This window comes from Myotis davidii, unplaced genomic scaffold, assembly GCF_000327345.1.
Source record: "Myotis davidii unplaced genomic scaffold, ASM32734v1 scaffold762, whole genome shotgun sequence".
Lineage (NCBI taxonomy): Eukaryota > Metazoa > Chordata > Mammalia > Chiroptera > Vespertilionidae > Myotis > Myotis davidii.
This window is the reverse complement of record NW_006293699.1, coordinates 246,728-262,224: the sequence shown is the minus strand read 5'-3', so window position 1 is coordinate 262,224 and position 15,497 is coordinate 246,728. Positions and strand designations below refer to the sequence as shown.

General features: G+C 58.0%; 1 protein-coding gene across 1 annotated transcript in view; it reads right to left on the bottom strand.

The window, feature by feature from the left end:
- Positions 1 to 666: 666 nt before the first annotated feature.
- AGAP3 (ArfGAP with GTPase domain, ankyrin repeat and PH domain 3) overlaps positions 667 to 15,497 on the bottom strand; it is a 26,345-nt gene continuing 11,514 nt past the window's right edge. Inside the window, exons 10-18 of the mRNA XM_006767272.2 lie at positions 15,409 to 15,493; positions 9,970 to 10,138; positions 6,422 to 6,541; positions 4,883 to 5,020; positions 3,044 to 3,198; positions 2,871 to 2,961; positions 2,463 to 2,685; positions 1,544 to 1,799; positions 667 to 1,370 (exon numbers count right to left, since the gene is read on the bottom strand). Of these exons, the coding sequence (XP_006767335.1) occupies positions 1,164 to 1,370; positions 1,544 to 1,799; positions 2,463 to 2,685; positions 2,871 to 2,961; positions 3,044 to 3,198; positions 4,883 to 5,020; positions 6,422 to 6,541; positions 9,970 to 10,138; positions 15,409 to 15,493 (1,444 nt within the window). The 3' untranslated portion in view covers positions 667 to 1,163. The remainder of the gene's footprint in view (positions 1,371 to 1,543; positions 1,800 to 2,462; positions 2,686 to 2,870; positions 2,962 to 3,043; positions 3,199 to 4,882; positions 5,021 to 6,421; positions 6,542 to 9,969; positions 10,139 to 15,408; positions 15,494 to 15,497) is intronic.

Here is a 15,497-nt window from a genome sequence, read left to right as displayed (position 1 = left end):
TTAGCAAGTGCTTACCCTTCAAGAACAGGTTCAGGAGGGTTTCCCCTAGATCTTCTTTCTAACATAACTAGGGAGAGAGGGAAAAGCAGAGGCTTTGAATTCTGGCCCAGCCCGGCAAGATGGTGGGACTCAAGGTAACTCTTCTGCCATCAGTGACCTCTCACCTCCCCTTTCCTTAAAAGCAAAGGCTAGGCATCTGCGCGGAGAGAAGTGCTGCCCTAGGGAGCACCAAGCCACTCCTGCGGCACCCTCGGAGCTCTCCTCCTGGGCACTGACTCATTTCCTTCCCGGTGTGGGCTAGTTCCCACATTCTCAGAAAGGGGAACAATGCTTATATCCTCCCTTTGGGTGAACTTTGGCCACTACAAGTCATGGCAGGAGGTTACTGGATAGAACGTTGATGAAAATAAGACTGACTGGGAAAAGTGTGGGTGGGGGTGAGTAGAGAATGCAGCAGGAAGCTTCCAGAGCTCCATATCACCTCGTCCAGGCTCACTGCCAGTGCTGTTGACAAACTCAACTACACCTGTGGCAAAAGAGGGCTGAAAGCGATGTTCATGGAAGGCTCAGGAAAGACAATCCTAGAGTACGGAGAGCAAGCATGAGAAGATGGGGCAAAGAGGTAGAGGTGAGGGCATTTGGAGAAGGGTAGAGATACAAAAGAGGGAAACAAGACCACACAGTCTGGTTTATTGGCTCATCATACACTCACACCACATATGTACACAAACATAAATATTTGAATGTACAAATTTACATGGGACTCACAGATCACCCCCTTGTATTTCATCCAGCACCCCCAACCTGTGCTTTGTCCAGGCTCCACTTTGAGATGAAGTTCGCAGGGGGCTGGCACTGGAGGGTAGCAATCTGGAGGAGGGAGAGGTCCTGCTCCCCTCTCCTTACAGGTACCTCCAAAGGGTCCTGTCCCTTCTCAATGGCACCGTAGGGCAAAAGGCTAAATACCTCCACACCCTCTGTGCTGCAGCTCAAATCCCAGACGTCTCCTCTGATCTGTCTCCCCAGTTAGCTGTTTGTTTGTCTCCGTCTTCCTTTCTGCATGTCTCTACTTCTCAGTCTCTGTATTTTTGTTTTCCCAGTGCCTATTGGGAGGAGGTACCCAGGGTATGGAGTCCTTCTGACCACTGCCCCCTTCCTGGGCCTTAAAGGAGGCTAGGGCTTCGGTGCAGCTCAGCAGAGGTGTTGGTGCCATTGGCAGGCTCTCTGTTGGGGGTAGGTGTTAAGCCACAGCCCTCCCCGGGGCAGCCATGCTGGATCAAAATGTCTGCACACTCCTGGCTTCCAGCCCGGCGAGCATAGGCCAGTGGAGTCAAGCCCCGGGCATCCCGACTCCTCACGTCCACTCCATACTGCAGAAGGAAGCATATTTTCAGTTGGTGTGACATGGCAGGGAAGATAGGTTCTTGGGGAGGAAAAGGAGAGAGGTAGCTTTCAAAGGTCTGGGGTATAAAGGATGTCAGGGCAGGTCAGAGGAGCCTGCAAGGGTGGGACTCGGAAGGCAAGGAGGGAGCCCAGGACTCACCCAGATGAGCAGCTGTGTGAAGACAACGTTGGCCATGGCACTGGAAAGATGCAGAGCCGTCCGCCCATCCCCATCCCCATAAGTCTCGTTCACCTCCTCCTTGGACCCATGTGCCAGAAGCATCACCAACAACCGCAGGTCGTCCTCCACCACGGCCCGGAGCAGCTGCTGCCCCAGTGGCACATCTGAGCTCGGCAGTGGGGCCAGGAAGAGCTTCTGTTCGTACTTGGCCCGTATCCAGCGCTCCTTCTCCTCTCTGAAAACACGGGCCCATCAAGGCATGAGTGAGGAAGGGCGGGGCCAGGGAGAGTGGTCAGGAAGTCACATAAACACCCAAAAGGAGAATAAGGGAAAAACTGGGAGAAGGTGTCAGGGTAGAGAAAAGAGAAGCCTAAGAGATCAAGGGCATACAGAGGGGCAGTGGGCAATGCAAAGGGTGTGGAAGAAGAAAGGAAGGAAGGCTGAAGGGAGGCCCCTGGGGACAGCAGTGATGTAGAGGGCCGGAAGGGCAGGAAGATTCCAGGCAGGCTCGTGTGGCAGCTTATCTGGTCCTGCTAGAATGAAGCGGGTAGGAGACTGCGCTGGGGGCCCACCACTATCCTATCTACTACCCATTCTCCCCATCTCAGAGCTCAGGCTGGGCCTTTGCACCACAGTGCAGATAGGGCCCTGCGCATGCACCTCCTGCTGGCCCCCTGACCAGCTGATAACAACTCAGAAAGGGCCTCTTGTTGTGAGGCGCCTGAGTGACAGGGAGGGCGGAGGAGGGGAACCCCAAGGGGCCAACTGCCAAGCACAGCAACGGCCAGTTTTAACCCTTCTAGCACTGTCACAGACTCTTGGCACCATCTTCAGTCTTCCCCGTACAGGAACACTGATGTCCCCTCCCTTGGCCAGTTTCAGGGTCCCATCCATTTACCTGCAGGCGTCAGGCCCTGGCTTTGCATAGCCATCCAGAGCCCCCTCCCAGACGCTATTGGCCAGGGCATTGCCCATGGCAGTCATGACAGCCAGCAGCTCCGGTGGCCAGTCATCGAGGTCAAGGGAACGGACCCGAGACAAGTGAGCCCCAAGATGTCGGTGGGTCCCTGAGCACTCGATACACATCAGGGCGCCCAGGTTCAGGCTGGCCCAGTCTGGATCTAGGTAAGGAGGAGAAGCACAGTGAAGCCCCAGCGCAACCAGTAAGACAACCCAGAGTCCTCTTCCTCCCTGCCCTCCTCCTGGGCCTACTGAAAGCCTCTTGTCGTTTTCTCTGTGGAGCCCATGGAGCTTTCTCTAAGCCGCCCCCAAGCCCAGCCCTGCTAACCCTGGCCCTGCCACTCACTGGGGGCGTCGCAGTCGATACAGAAGCTGTTGCCACGAACAGTGCGGACGGCCTGCACAGCCAGAGCTGTATTCTGGTTCCCCAGTCGAGTCTGCCACAGTGGGAGACAAGGGGTGGCTGGTCAATCATGAGGCCACCTTTGGGTCCCACCCCACTCGGGCTTCCATGCCAACCTTGTCTTTGGCGCTGCGGCAGCCCTGCAGGCTGGCGAGGATCTGGGCCTGTACGCTCTGTACCCACAGCTCCCGCTCCTCTGCCGTCGAGGCCTCGAAGTGCCACGTCTGCCCGGTGAGGGACACCACCACAAATTCAAAGGACTCCTCCACGTCTGTGGGGGATGGAACATTTACCACCATCATGGTAGGTGCCTTGGCAGGCACACCAGGCCACTGCCACAAGCCCACTCACCACCCTGCTTTCCTGGCACCCAGCCTCCAGGACCACGCTCTCCAGGGCAACTTGCAAGGTGGGAGGGAGGATACTTGCAAGAGTAGTATGGAGCCTCAACCCTCCATTCCTAACCACCTGGAGAGCCTGAGTGAGAACAGATGGGGGTGCAAGGTTTCTGCATCACTGGCACTGCCAGCAGTGGGTCTGGAAATCAGGGTGCTTCCTGGCACAAGAAGAGCTGAGTGTCTGGAGAAGGATGAGGTGGGGTGCTAGGAGGCAATGCTGGGAGAGGGTGGGGGAGGCTGGTGTGGGCATCCGTACATGTCAGCTGCAGCCACCTCATTTTGCAGCTCATTAAACCCAATATTCCTGACGGCGTCAGCATGGGGCTCCTGGGAACTGTGCCCCTCCCCCACTACCCTCCCATAGACAGGCAGGAAGGGCAAGTGGATGGGGAGCTGAGAGGTTTTCTCCACAAACTAGGATGTGTGAGCAGATAGGGACCAAAGGACATCTGCAGTGACAGTACTGTAGGCTGGACTGTGACCCCAAGCAATGTGGTCCAGCTGTTCCAAGTTCTCCCCCAGAAGACAGCCACATGAATCTCATTCCCAATGGTCACTGCCCCATGCGTGAACAGTTCCTAACAAGCAGTGTGAATGTATTGTGGGAGCTGGAGAGACAGCTCAGGTACCTGTTGGAGGCCCAAGGCTGAGCCCCTGGCAAAGGCCTGAGCCACGTGTTCCATCCAGGGCAGCCTCTCACCTCAAGGACACTAACATCCCCTGGAAGTCATCCTGCTGGACTCCTGCTCTAAGGGCACCCTTAACAGAACTGCCTTCCTAGAAAAAGAAAACTGGCACCTTTTCTCTCCCTACGTTCACAACTCCACCTCACCTTGCTCTTAACACAGTCTCTGAATTACATCACCGCCATCATGTGGGGCTCAGTTCCCTGGGACAAGTAGACCATGTGCCACGAACACTAAGAATCACTGTATCGCAGGGTGGCTGGGAAAGGTAGCCCTTTCCCACGGAGGTGGTCTCCACCCACATACCCACACCCCTACCCTGACAATCAGAACAGAAATGACAAACTAGGTGTCAATGTCAGAGGGAGACTCCAACCACTGGTCAGAGGGATATTTTGAAGACCTTTAGGGAAAATCAGAGAAGTGGCGCGATGGCGGATACAGGATTATGTGAGAGGGCCTATGGAAAAACAAGGAGCTGGAATCCTTTGCCTACAGCTGACTGAGAGGCTCAGCCCATGGTACATGTATTAAGCACCTATTATGTGCCCAGCACTCATTAACTCAATGGGTGATACAAGAGACACAGAAAACAGGTCCTGCTTTCCACAAGTCTTGGAAGAGCTACTGGGGTAGCCGCCTGTGACCTTTTACCTTCTACAAGAATAAGAGAAGCAAGCTCACGTTTTCACAGAAAGGGTTAAGTTAGGCAGAAGAAAAGAGCTAAGACACCAGGTCTAGATTGCCAAAAGGTGTGGAACTACCTTTACTGAGGATTATTAAAAGTGCTTAACCTAATACTTTTAGGGCACTATCCCCAAGTCCCACTGCCCACCTCTCGTGCCCCGGTATCCCTCTGGGTCCCCCTAACCTTCGGCAGCACTGCTGGGGCCGTCTGGTCGGGGGGTCCCGGTGCTCTTTTTCCTCCGGTGCTTCTTCCGGTTGGAGTGGGGAGATGGGGGAGGCTCCAGCTTGGGGCTGGAACCGAGCACCTCAGCTGGGCCACTGGCTGGGGAGGGGAGAATTGGAGAAGTGTGGGCAGAGGGGAGGGTGGGGGATGAGCATAAGTCCTGTCTAGTGCACCTAAGAGAGCCACCCTGAAGTACAGCTGGGCCACCCTGGGAGAGCAGCCTGCCAGCCTCGGTGGAGGAGAAGGTAGGGAGAGGAGAGTGTAGGAAAGTCAGGCAGAACAGAATAAAGGCAGGCAGAAATGTTGGCTTCTGCAGCCTGGAGGGGTGGAAGGCGGCCTAGGGAACTCATAGGGAGCTGAAGCCCCAGCAGCTCCGCACCAAATTTATCCTCAATCACACTCCCTGCTCCTGACAATTAATAGCAGAATTAGAAACAATCAGGGAGCTGCCTAATTACTGTCAATTAGAGCGCGCTAATCAAGCTCCCATCTCCCATACCCCGCCCAGCGCTCACCACTAAATGTCAAACTTCATTAGAGGTAGACATGCTCCCTCCCTCCCTCCCTCCCTGCCTTCCAGACTCAACAGAGGGGCCCCACCCTTGGGGAAGGGGGCCCAGGAAGGGCCCTAGCTCCCCTTCTCAGGCCCTGCACACTCACTCCCCCAGGGAGGTTGGACTTGATCCCTTGTGCTGTGAATACCCAGTGTGTGCCTGGGTCAGAGCTCAGACTGGGAGCGGCACTTTCCTGGGTAGTTAATGTGCAGGGGCACTACTGCCCAGTGTGTGTGGGGCGGAGGGGCAGTGGGAGAGGCAAACCTGGACCCTGGGGTCTCCTCCCTTTTACACCCTCAGTAAAGGAGGGCAGAGCTGCACCCATTTTCCTTTTAGCCATGAGAACCGCTCCCAGGATCTGTGTCCAAAGGGTCAGGATACAGGTGAGAGTAAGGAGAGACAAGGGCAGAGAGAGAGAATGTGTGTGCAGGGGAGGAAAAGTTGAAATGCAATATACAAAAGTGGACAGAGGGAATAAAATGAAGAGCCAAGGAAAGAGGAGGGTGGGACAGGAGACGGTGGTGGTTTTAGGCAGGGTGGGGCCTCAACCTATCTGAGGAGACAGCAGGGCTGCGGACACTACCTTTCTGAACAACTCCCTGGATCCTGTCTGCAGGGGCCCGCTCTCCTGCCTTGGACTCCCCTACTCAGCCCTGCTACCCTGTCCCCCTGCAGTGAGGCTGATGAGCTGGCTGCGCAGGGGGCTGATGGGGATGCAGAGCTGCCACCAGTGCTGCCTGGGGACAGTGGCTGGGCTGCCAGAGAAGCTGCAGAGGCAGGGCTCTACCTGGGGGCAGGAAGCTCATGAGGAGGCCAGAGAAGGGTAAGAGCCCCTGTGACAGCCCCAAGGGCTCCACAGGGCCCCTCCCCTTGCCTGGGCACCATCCAATCACAGCCACCCAGGCCCATGCTGCCTTCCTCTGTCCCTTCTAGGGGTCCTGCATACCTGGGGGCAGGGCAGCAGCCTCACTCCACTGGTCGGCACTGGAAACGGAGCAGGAGCGCTGGTGCAGCCCCTCGGGACGTAGGCCAGCCCAGGCAGGACTGCTGGCCGAGTGGGGGGCGCCTGGAGAGGGGAAGGGTCAGACTAGGAGGAGAAGTCAGGGGAGGGGTGCACACAGGCTTTCCTGGAAACAGGACTGTAGGCACGGCTTGAGAAATTCCAACAGGAAGCTGACCAGAAATTAAGGGGTCTTGGGCCCAGGTACAGGGCCAGGCTTATTGGAGAACCAGGGGCATCACACAGGCTCGCCATGCCTTAGGAAGCAGCCAGTCTCAGACCTCACGCCCTGCCTCTCTCCATACACAAGAAGGTATACACATCTGTCCCTTCCCTGGGACCCAAAAGTGGGGGGGGGGGGGGGTATCGACACCCCCATCACTGCAAAGCCCCTCATCCAGCCATTATCCCCAGCCTCCTCTCTCCTGGTCAGGGACCTGCACCCTACATTCTAGTCCACATATGCTATTTGCTTTGCCTCAGCTTTGCTGCCATTCTGATGAGAAATAAGTGTATCAAATTCAAGTAATTATGTCTAATTAGTATTAGTAATTATCCTGTTGGGCTGGAGAAAATTAATCTTTCGTTTCCCATCAGGGAAGAACGGCAGAGCCGAGGGGAACCGAAGGCTCCAGGAGAGCCAAGGCCGGGCAGGGAGAACCACGAGTGACCTCAGAATCCCCTGCCTTCTCCCTGGGCACTGACTCACTGGTGGAGAGACTGTGGGAACAGTCACGGGACCTCCGAGCGCATAACACTCAAGGGGCCTACCTGCCCTCTCACCTCAGTCCACGTAAGACAGGCTGGGGCACAGCCCAGAAGGCAGTGGCCGTGGGAGGTCTCAAGATGAATAGGCCACACCCAAGGTGTTTGCCCCAAAGCAGCAAGGACATGGCTGGGTAGGTGCTGGAGGTTAGTAAGGAAGCAGAGATGGGCCTGCAAGTTGGGAAAAGCTGGAGAGCAAGCAGCGAACACAAGGCCTCAAACCAGCCCTGTGAGCACACGGGTTGAGTTTTTGGAAGCCTAGGGGTGGGAAGCTCTGAGCTGAAGCCAGAAGGAAATGGAACAGGCCAGAACTCCCTAATCCTCTGGGGACAGTATGACACTGAAAGGTCGTCAAGTTTTGTGTTTCTATTGTATTCCAAGGCAGGACCAGGCACACAATAGGTGCTTAGACGTGTGGGCTGAGACTGCAGCCAGTCTACCCTGTTTCCTGTCCCCCTGAGGCAACATGCTGACCTTCCTCTTCAGAATCCTGCCCCTTCCTGCTCTGGCTTCAGGTCTCTGCAAACAGCCTTTTTCATGGTCAGGAAACCTTCCCAGGGAACAGCTCAGTTCCTAACTTCTCAGACACCTTGCTCTCCCCTCTCCTGCTCCCATCCCCTCCTGGGTTCCAAATCTTATTTCTGCCTCCCAGTCTCCAACCCAAAGATCACAGGCCCACCTTCCTCCCCAAGCCCCCAACCCAAAACCCCAGGGAAGAAAAAGTACTCTCCCTTTTCTTTGTTAATTCTCCCCTCATTACGCCTGCAATCCCACAATCAGTGTGCACTGTAATTGTCGAATTTGATGCTAATGATTAATGAATTAAACATGGAGCCATCAATTAGTCCTCGGAGGATAATTCTGCATAAAGCAGCGGATAATGTAATTACAGTAACAAAGATAATGAGATGTTAACATCGCCGGTGAGCGGGAGACATGTGTGAGTGTGCATGAGGTCGGTGTCAGCGTGCAGCGAGGGGACGCGGGCTTGGATAAATGCTGGTCCATATGTTCTGGGAGCATCAGCGAGGGTCTGTGGGCGCTGGTAACGATGCGGGTGAGTGTGATGCATGCGTCTCCCTTCTCCAGGCGCCACTTCTGCTCCTCAGGTGAAGCTATCAGGGCCCAGGAATGTGACTGGGCAGAGGGTCTTATTGTTTCCCCTCCTTTGGGGTAACAGCCCAGCTGCTCTTGCTACCTGCTTCAAGGAAAGGTTCCCTTTGGGGGCACTTACACTTCCTGCTCCTCCAGTATGTGGTGGGAAACCCTGAGCCAGGCCGGAAACTGACACTCACTCGGTCCCAGCAGCTCTGGGAAAGCCCTTGGGGCCCTGGCTGACCTCCAGCCCCTCCCCTACAGGCCAGAGCTCTCCCAGCAGCCCTGACTCTCTCTGGGCACAGCACTGGGGGCTGCACGTGGCCTCCCATCTTTGCCATCGAGCGGGACCCTCCCTGGTGCAGCCTCACAGGAGGCACCCGACCTGATGGCGGCTGTCTTTCTTGCCTTAGCTTCCTTCCTTCCCCGTCCACTGGGGCTCCCTCTGCACAACTCAGGGGCTTCTTTCTCAGCTCAGGATGGAAGACAAACACAGCTTTTCAACTCAGGAACACAGATTCAAACCCCAGCTCTACTACTCACTGTGGGATTTTACAGACAAGTTACTTAACCTCTCTGAGCCCTTGTTTCCTCATCCATAAAATGGGGATGATGATCTCAGCTGCAGAGCTGGAAACGGGGCCTGCACCCGGCTCACCTCACTTGGCCTCTCCCAGTGCCTCCAGGCCGAGCACAAGCCCCAGGGCAGGCGCCCACTCAGGAGGCCGTCCTCTCGCCTGCCTTCCCTAGTCCCGACTTTCTCAGTGAGCGGCCCTATCAGTGTTTTGAATGAGGCAGTTTTTGGGGTCTGTCCCATCCATGCTAGGGACTAAGTACCCTAGCCCCCTGCCCACTGAATGTGACGAGCACCTAGGAGGGCAGGACAGCGCCTGAGCAGCTGTTTCCGGGCCAGGGGAAGACGAGACCCAATTATCTAGAACAACACCAAGACTTAGGTGGTGAGAGGAAGGGTCCAGAAGCCAAGCAGACCTGGGGCGAGGGGACTGGGCACGGGAGGGAGAGCCCTCCACAGAGGCCTAGGGAGGAGCACAGACCTTCACCGGAACCCAGTGTCCTCTGGAAAGGGAAGAGCTGCCTCCCTCAAGCTCAGGCCCTCTCAGGCTCTATCTCTTCTTTCCAGACCGTTGGCCACGCGGCAGAGTCTGCTGGGCCTCCAGCTTGTCTCTACACTCAGTCCTCTCTGAGCAAAGACCCCGCCTCTCACTGAAGACTGAGGACGACATCTGCCAGGTGGGCCCAGGCAGCAGCTCTGTCCCCTCCCAGCCCCTCCCTCCCCACATGGCAGGCTGGGCTGAGATGCCGCACCAGCACCTGCCCTGAAAGACAGTCCCAGGACCACTGAAGCCACCGGTCAGCATGCGGCTTCTGGCCCCATTCTGACCTCGATATCATCTGCAGGACTGTCCATCGGCTGCGATCTCTAACTCCACAGGGATTGGCAATGCCTTTGGCCAAGCTGCTCCAGTGCTGGTGGCAAGCATGTCTGGAGCTCACAGGCCTCCACTGAAGGCAAAGCCCCTAACGCCTTCCCCAGGCACCGTCGCAGCACTCCCCACTCTTCCGGGAAAGGAAGCAATGCGCTCCACACGCCCCCACCCCAGCAGCCACCTCACCTGTGCCCCCACCCAGCTGCGTGCTGCTCCGATCCAGGGCCAGCCCGTTGGCCCGGGGGCTGGTGCCGGGGGCGGTGGCAGGCGTGGCTCGGGGCAGGCGCTTCCCTGGCACTTTCACTGTTGTCCGCAGCAGGTCGATCTCCTTGCCGTGGATGTTCTGCATGTAATCCTAGGGCCGCGGGGTAGACAGAGGTTCGTTAGGACAGGCCATTCTCCGGCAGCTCTCTCTGGCACTGACCCCTCAACTCCCACGCCTGGGGTGGCGGAGGGAGGGGAAGCTCAGGTTTAAAGAGCAGGACTGTGACTCCCACAGAATGTCTCCAAATCTGGATGACGCCCACATCTACATGCTGACCACACGCTGCGCGGGGGACTCAGCCAGGACGGGGGCAGAGTCAGCGGAGAGAAGGTCTGGAGCCAGGAGCTGAGGCTCAGGCCTCCTATAGGGAAGATGCTAAGGGGGCCAAGTACTGGACCAAGATGGGATTAGGGAGAGGGCCCGTGTGGTCAAGAGGAACTGACAGACTCCACGGGGTGCAGACAACTGGGTTCCCAGGCTCTGGGGGCTGGTCAGCAAGCACTCAGTCCTGCTTCCAGAAGCTCCCTCGCCACGTGAGGCATGGAGAGCCTTTACGGCCTCGCACAGTCCCCAGTCCTCAGAACAGCACCTGACAATAAGTATTTGTTGAACAGTTAAAGGGAACCCTTTCCTTCTTTTTGCTGTTCTCAGGAATTAATAATAACACCATTATCGTCACCACATCCTCTTCCCATTCAGGGGCCAGGTAGTCACTGGACTGTAGATGTGTATCTATATTGCACACGTTACCGCATGTAATCTTCACACCACCCACTCTACAGATGAAGAAACTGAGGCTCACAAAGGTTAATCTGCCCCAAAGTCGCACAGAAGGCAGTGAAGCCAGATTCAAGTCCAGGCGGTTCAGGCGTTCCCAAGGCTGTGCACTGAAGGTGGCTTCCTTCCACACTTCCTTCCAGTCAGAGGGACCCCGAGTGGGAGCTGCTTGGTGCTTTGACCCCACCATCACCGCCACCGCCCCCTCGGCCAGGACGCCCCCCGGGGGAGTGGCCACAGGGGCTGCAGAGCACGGTGCTGCCCTGGGTCTCAGCGGGCCCAGCTTTCCCCACTGCTCTGGTCTCTCCTTCCAGACTGCAGACTCCTGTCTCCCCCGACACCCCTCCCCGGGGTGTCCCTGAGAGAAGCCAGGTGCACAGAATCCCGCTGATTAGACTTGGAATCAGCTCCTCTTCCCTCAGGAGCACCTCTGGGACATTCTGCATTCAGAGAGCGTCCCTGAGCAGCACAGCGCCATCTCAGACGCAGCCTTCACAGGCCCGGCCCTATCTGTACCCACGTCGGGGCATCAGACTTCTTGGTACCCTGGCATTCTCTCCTACCATCTCACTTTTTAGCTCCCGGGAAGAGCGACAGTCCCCTCTGCTTAAAAAAGCAGACAGAAGTGTTGCCTCTGGGAAGCAGGGCTGCCATCATTCTGGGAATGACCGAGAGGACATCAAGTGGAAAGGGGTCACCTGGCCCCAAGCAGCCAAGAGAATGTGGAAGGGACCAGTTAGGAAGAGGAGCGAGAACAAGGAAACAGCACCAGCCCAGCTTCCCCCGCACACCTGTCATTAGGCTGGACGGCACTGCAGGGTGGGAAGACCATGGGGAGGCCTGGCCAGGCCGGTGGTCACCTTTTATTTTCCAAGCGGCTCTGAGAACCCTCAGAGGCAGAGGGCCGTTCGGAAGGACCGAGGGGCGTGGCCAGACAGGGGAGACGCAGCTTCCAGAGTGTGTGTCCAAGGAGGGGGCTCCCTCCCTGCAGCACTGGGCTGTGCCCAGGGCCTCCCGCCACCACCTCGTCCTGTCCAAGGGACAGGGCCAAGTGCCCGGTCTCAGGCACATGCTGCCCTCAGAACCACTGACCGATGTCACTGCGACACCAGTGAGCAGTCTCCGCCCACGAGAACAGCCTCTGACACGCGGGCCCCGACTCTGCCGATGCTGCCAGGCCTCTGCCCCGAGCACTGAGCCTCAGTGGCTGGGAAGGAAACACACCCAGGCGCCCCTCTGCCCACTCTCTCTGTCCCTTCTCCAGCCGACGCAGCCAAAGCCCCAGCATCCCACGGACTTGGCTTCTGCATATACCGATCCTGGGTCCCTGCACATGCTCATCCTGGGTCCCTGCGTTCAACCACATCGTGGATAGGCTGCTCCAGACAACTGTCAACAGCTGGCGGGGCCGGGGCACAGCTGCAGTCCCTCTCTCGGGGAGGGGCTGGGCTGCTCTAGTTCACAAGCAGGCCACAGCCGCTGCAACAGTTTTCAGGCCCCATGACGGCCCTGGGAGGCCGGGCTGGGACAGGAGAAGCTGACCCGGCGCCAACAAGAGCTGCACAGAGGGACCCTGTTCGAGGCCAAGGAGCCAGACCCTGACAGGAGGGGAAAGGGCTAGCCCGGTCGGCATCTCTGACCTCGCAGACGAGACTCCGCTCCGTGCCCGGTGCCAGGCTAGCTTCCAGGCCGCACCCCCGGGAGAGGCACCCCAGCCCGAGGAGAGTGGCAAGAGCAGCAGCAGGGACAGAGCGTCAGGGCGAGCAGCCGCGTTTCCCTCCGTCAGCAGAACGGGGGAGCGCTGTGGTGGTGGTGGCAGCGGCTGCTCAGGAGAGCGGTCACCACGGCTGCCTTTATTACCCACCATCAAACAGCAATTTCTTCCCCAGCCTCCTCACTAATTACCCAGCCAGCGTTCTCATCTCGTTTTATTACTGGAATTAACAACGAGTTCAGAGCGTGGAAAGCTATTAAGATGTGTGATTAAGCCACATTCAATTAGTTTCTACAAACAATTTAATTGATGTTGCAGATAGAATTAACAGAAGGTGATTGTGTGAATGGCTCCGCTGGATGCAAAATGGGGGAGGCTGTGGCGGCTCTCTTGGGCCAGGCGAGGATCGGGCGCGAGGTCTGAGGCTTGCCCACCAGCCCTTCCTCTGCGCGCCCATCCGGCACAGCCAGCCCGTCCAGCCCACTGGCCTCCGGGGGCACGTGAGTATCCAGCACGGCTGCCCCGGGGTTTCAGGTAAGAGCCGCCCTGGAGGGCAGCCGGCTAGGCCGAGGGTACCCGTGAGCAGGGCTGGAGTTCCCGAGGGTCCCTCCCCTGCACGGCGCTCTCGCAGGGCAGCTCACAGGGAGGCAGGGTGCCCGCTCACTGCTGGCAACTAGGAAGCTTGCTCAGGTTGGAAAAGATGGAAAAGGGGAGATGGAGGCAGGTAAGCCAGCAACACGAATCTAGTGACAATCAAGGAAGGAGATCAAGAAGAAGAGGGGCGGCCTCTGCTAGCAGCAAACTCAGGCCCCACTCATGGAACCGCGCCCGGCCTTCCACCATCACTGTGTTCTGGATCTGATTCGTTCTTCTGAATGAGACAAGCAGCACCTGCCGGGCATGCGGCCACCATCTGCATGTGCAGTTCCTCCTGGCATCCCATGTGGGGGAAGGACATGCACTCTGACCCCAGGGCCAAAGCCCAGGCTCTCCAAGAGCTGTCCATTCAACGTAGTCCTGCGGCTGGGAGAGCAGAGCGGCCCTGGCTGAGGCCCGGGTGCTGGGCCAGCAGAGCCACCTGCCCCAGGCCCTGACACCCTAAGCTACGCACAGTGCAGCGAGCATGGCGCTGGAGAGGGCTCCGAGGGGCTGACACAGCCTGGCCAGCCTCCGTGTGTGACAGTACGTCTGGGCAACACGTACCCTGACACTCACTTTCCGGGACTTTCTCCGCCGGCCCTGAGGGAGGTGCTCTTGGCACGTGCAAAAGAACCTGGGGAGTGTGTAGAGTCCAAGTCACGTGTCCACGTCTTAGCTCGGCCACTGGCTGGGTGACTGATGATCCAACAAAGCCCACTGAGCCTTGGCATAAAAGCAGCACTCCCTTGGGCCTTCACCCGCCCTCCCCAAACCCAAACCCAAACCCAAGCCAAACACAGCACCGCTCCCAACCTCTCCTCTGTGTTTCAAGACCCCTCACCACCCTCCCCTCACACTGGGTTTCTTCCTCCACATTCTGAGGCCTGGGGACAAGCACAGGGGACAGAACACAGCACCCGGCTAAGGCAGCACAACACAGAAGGAACAGGTAAGAGCAAAGCTGCCTTGGGTAGGGGAAGCTAAGAGGCGCCGCTGTGGGCTCAGCGCAGGCCTGGGCACGGGCACGCAGCCCCTGGGCTCCTCTTAGTTAGACTCTGCACCCGAAGCTGCCCCTGGACTTTCTGGGAGCCCGGTGCCCCAGGGCCAGTGCCTTTCCTAGTAACCCTGCTGCCTCTCACGGTGCCACCAACTCAGCAGCGGGACCGGGGCTGAGTGTGAGCAGGAGGCCAGAGTGGGAGAGAGGCAGCGCTGGGGAGCCTTCGTACTAAACACCCAAGGTCACCCGAGTGTGGCCCCTCCTCCAATCGCCAGGTATCCCAGCACCAGCTCCCAACCTGTGGAATCAGGGAGACCAGGAGCGAACAGTCCAACTAGTGCTGTCCCCTGGGACAAGAGGAGATCAAACAGGGGCCACCCTGGGCTCTGGCCGCCCTGGGAAGGGACTGCCTGCTGGTTCCCCCGAGCCAGGCCTCCTCCACGTGCTCTCAGCACGGCTGTCTGGGTGGTGCTCCCAGGACCCGGTTACCACCAGCACCTCTGGCTGGGCCTCCCCGATGCTTGTGCAGGATCACAGGCAGGCGAGGGACCCTCTGAGGCAGGCCCTGGGCCTCTGGGCCGGGGGTGGGGCTGGCCCACGTGCTGTGCTTGAGGGGCTGCACAGGAGAACTCATTAGCCCCACAGTGGGGAGGTGACAGAGATGGATTCTGGTGACAGCTGTGTGCTGGAGCCACGCAGTGAGGGGAGGGGGAAGAAGGAAGGGTGGGGGAGCCACAATCTACAATCATTGCAAGCCCCGGCCACAGGCCACACACCCTCCAGACCCCACTCTCCTCCTTCCAGGACCTGTCCAAGTCCCAACACCATTCTCCGTAGCCCCAGTTTCACTGCCCTCTAGCTCCAGCATCCCAGGCCCAGGGCGCCCCCCTGGTGTGGCTCCCTAAAGACACCTGGCTGGCAACATGGGCACCCCCAACTTTAGCAATTCTGTGTAAATGGGCCAAATCAGCTCTTCCAACAACGAGAGTGTCAGCTATAAAACCTGACTGCCCGCACCCGCCGGGCCTGGCTGACCATCCCAGAGGAGTTTTCTCCAACAGGCTCAGCCACAACTCAGAGCTTCAGTGTAAGCGTTCGGCCTGGGCCTGGGTCTTGGGGTCTGTGCAGTTGCCAAGCCACCAAAGTGAAGTCCTTCAACTCAAGCAAGAACCCACTCGAACTCACTCAGGTCCCAGAGTCAGCACCGCCCCTCTGCCCGCCCCCCGGACTCACGTGCAGGCTGGGGTGGTAGGTGAGCAGTCCGTTGTCACAGAGCGTCACGTACTTCTTCTTCCACTCCTTGTTCAGGGACTTGCCGCTTC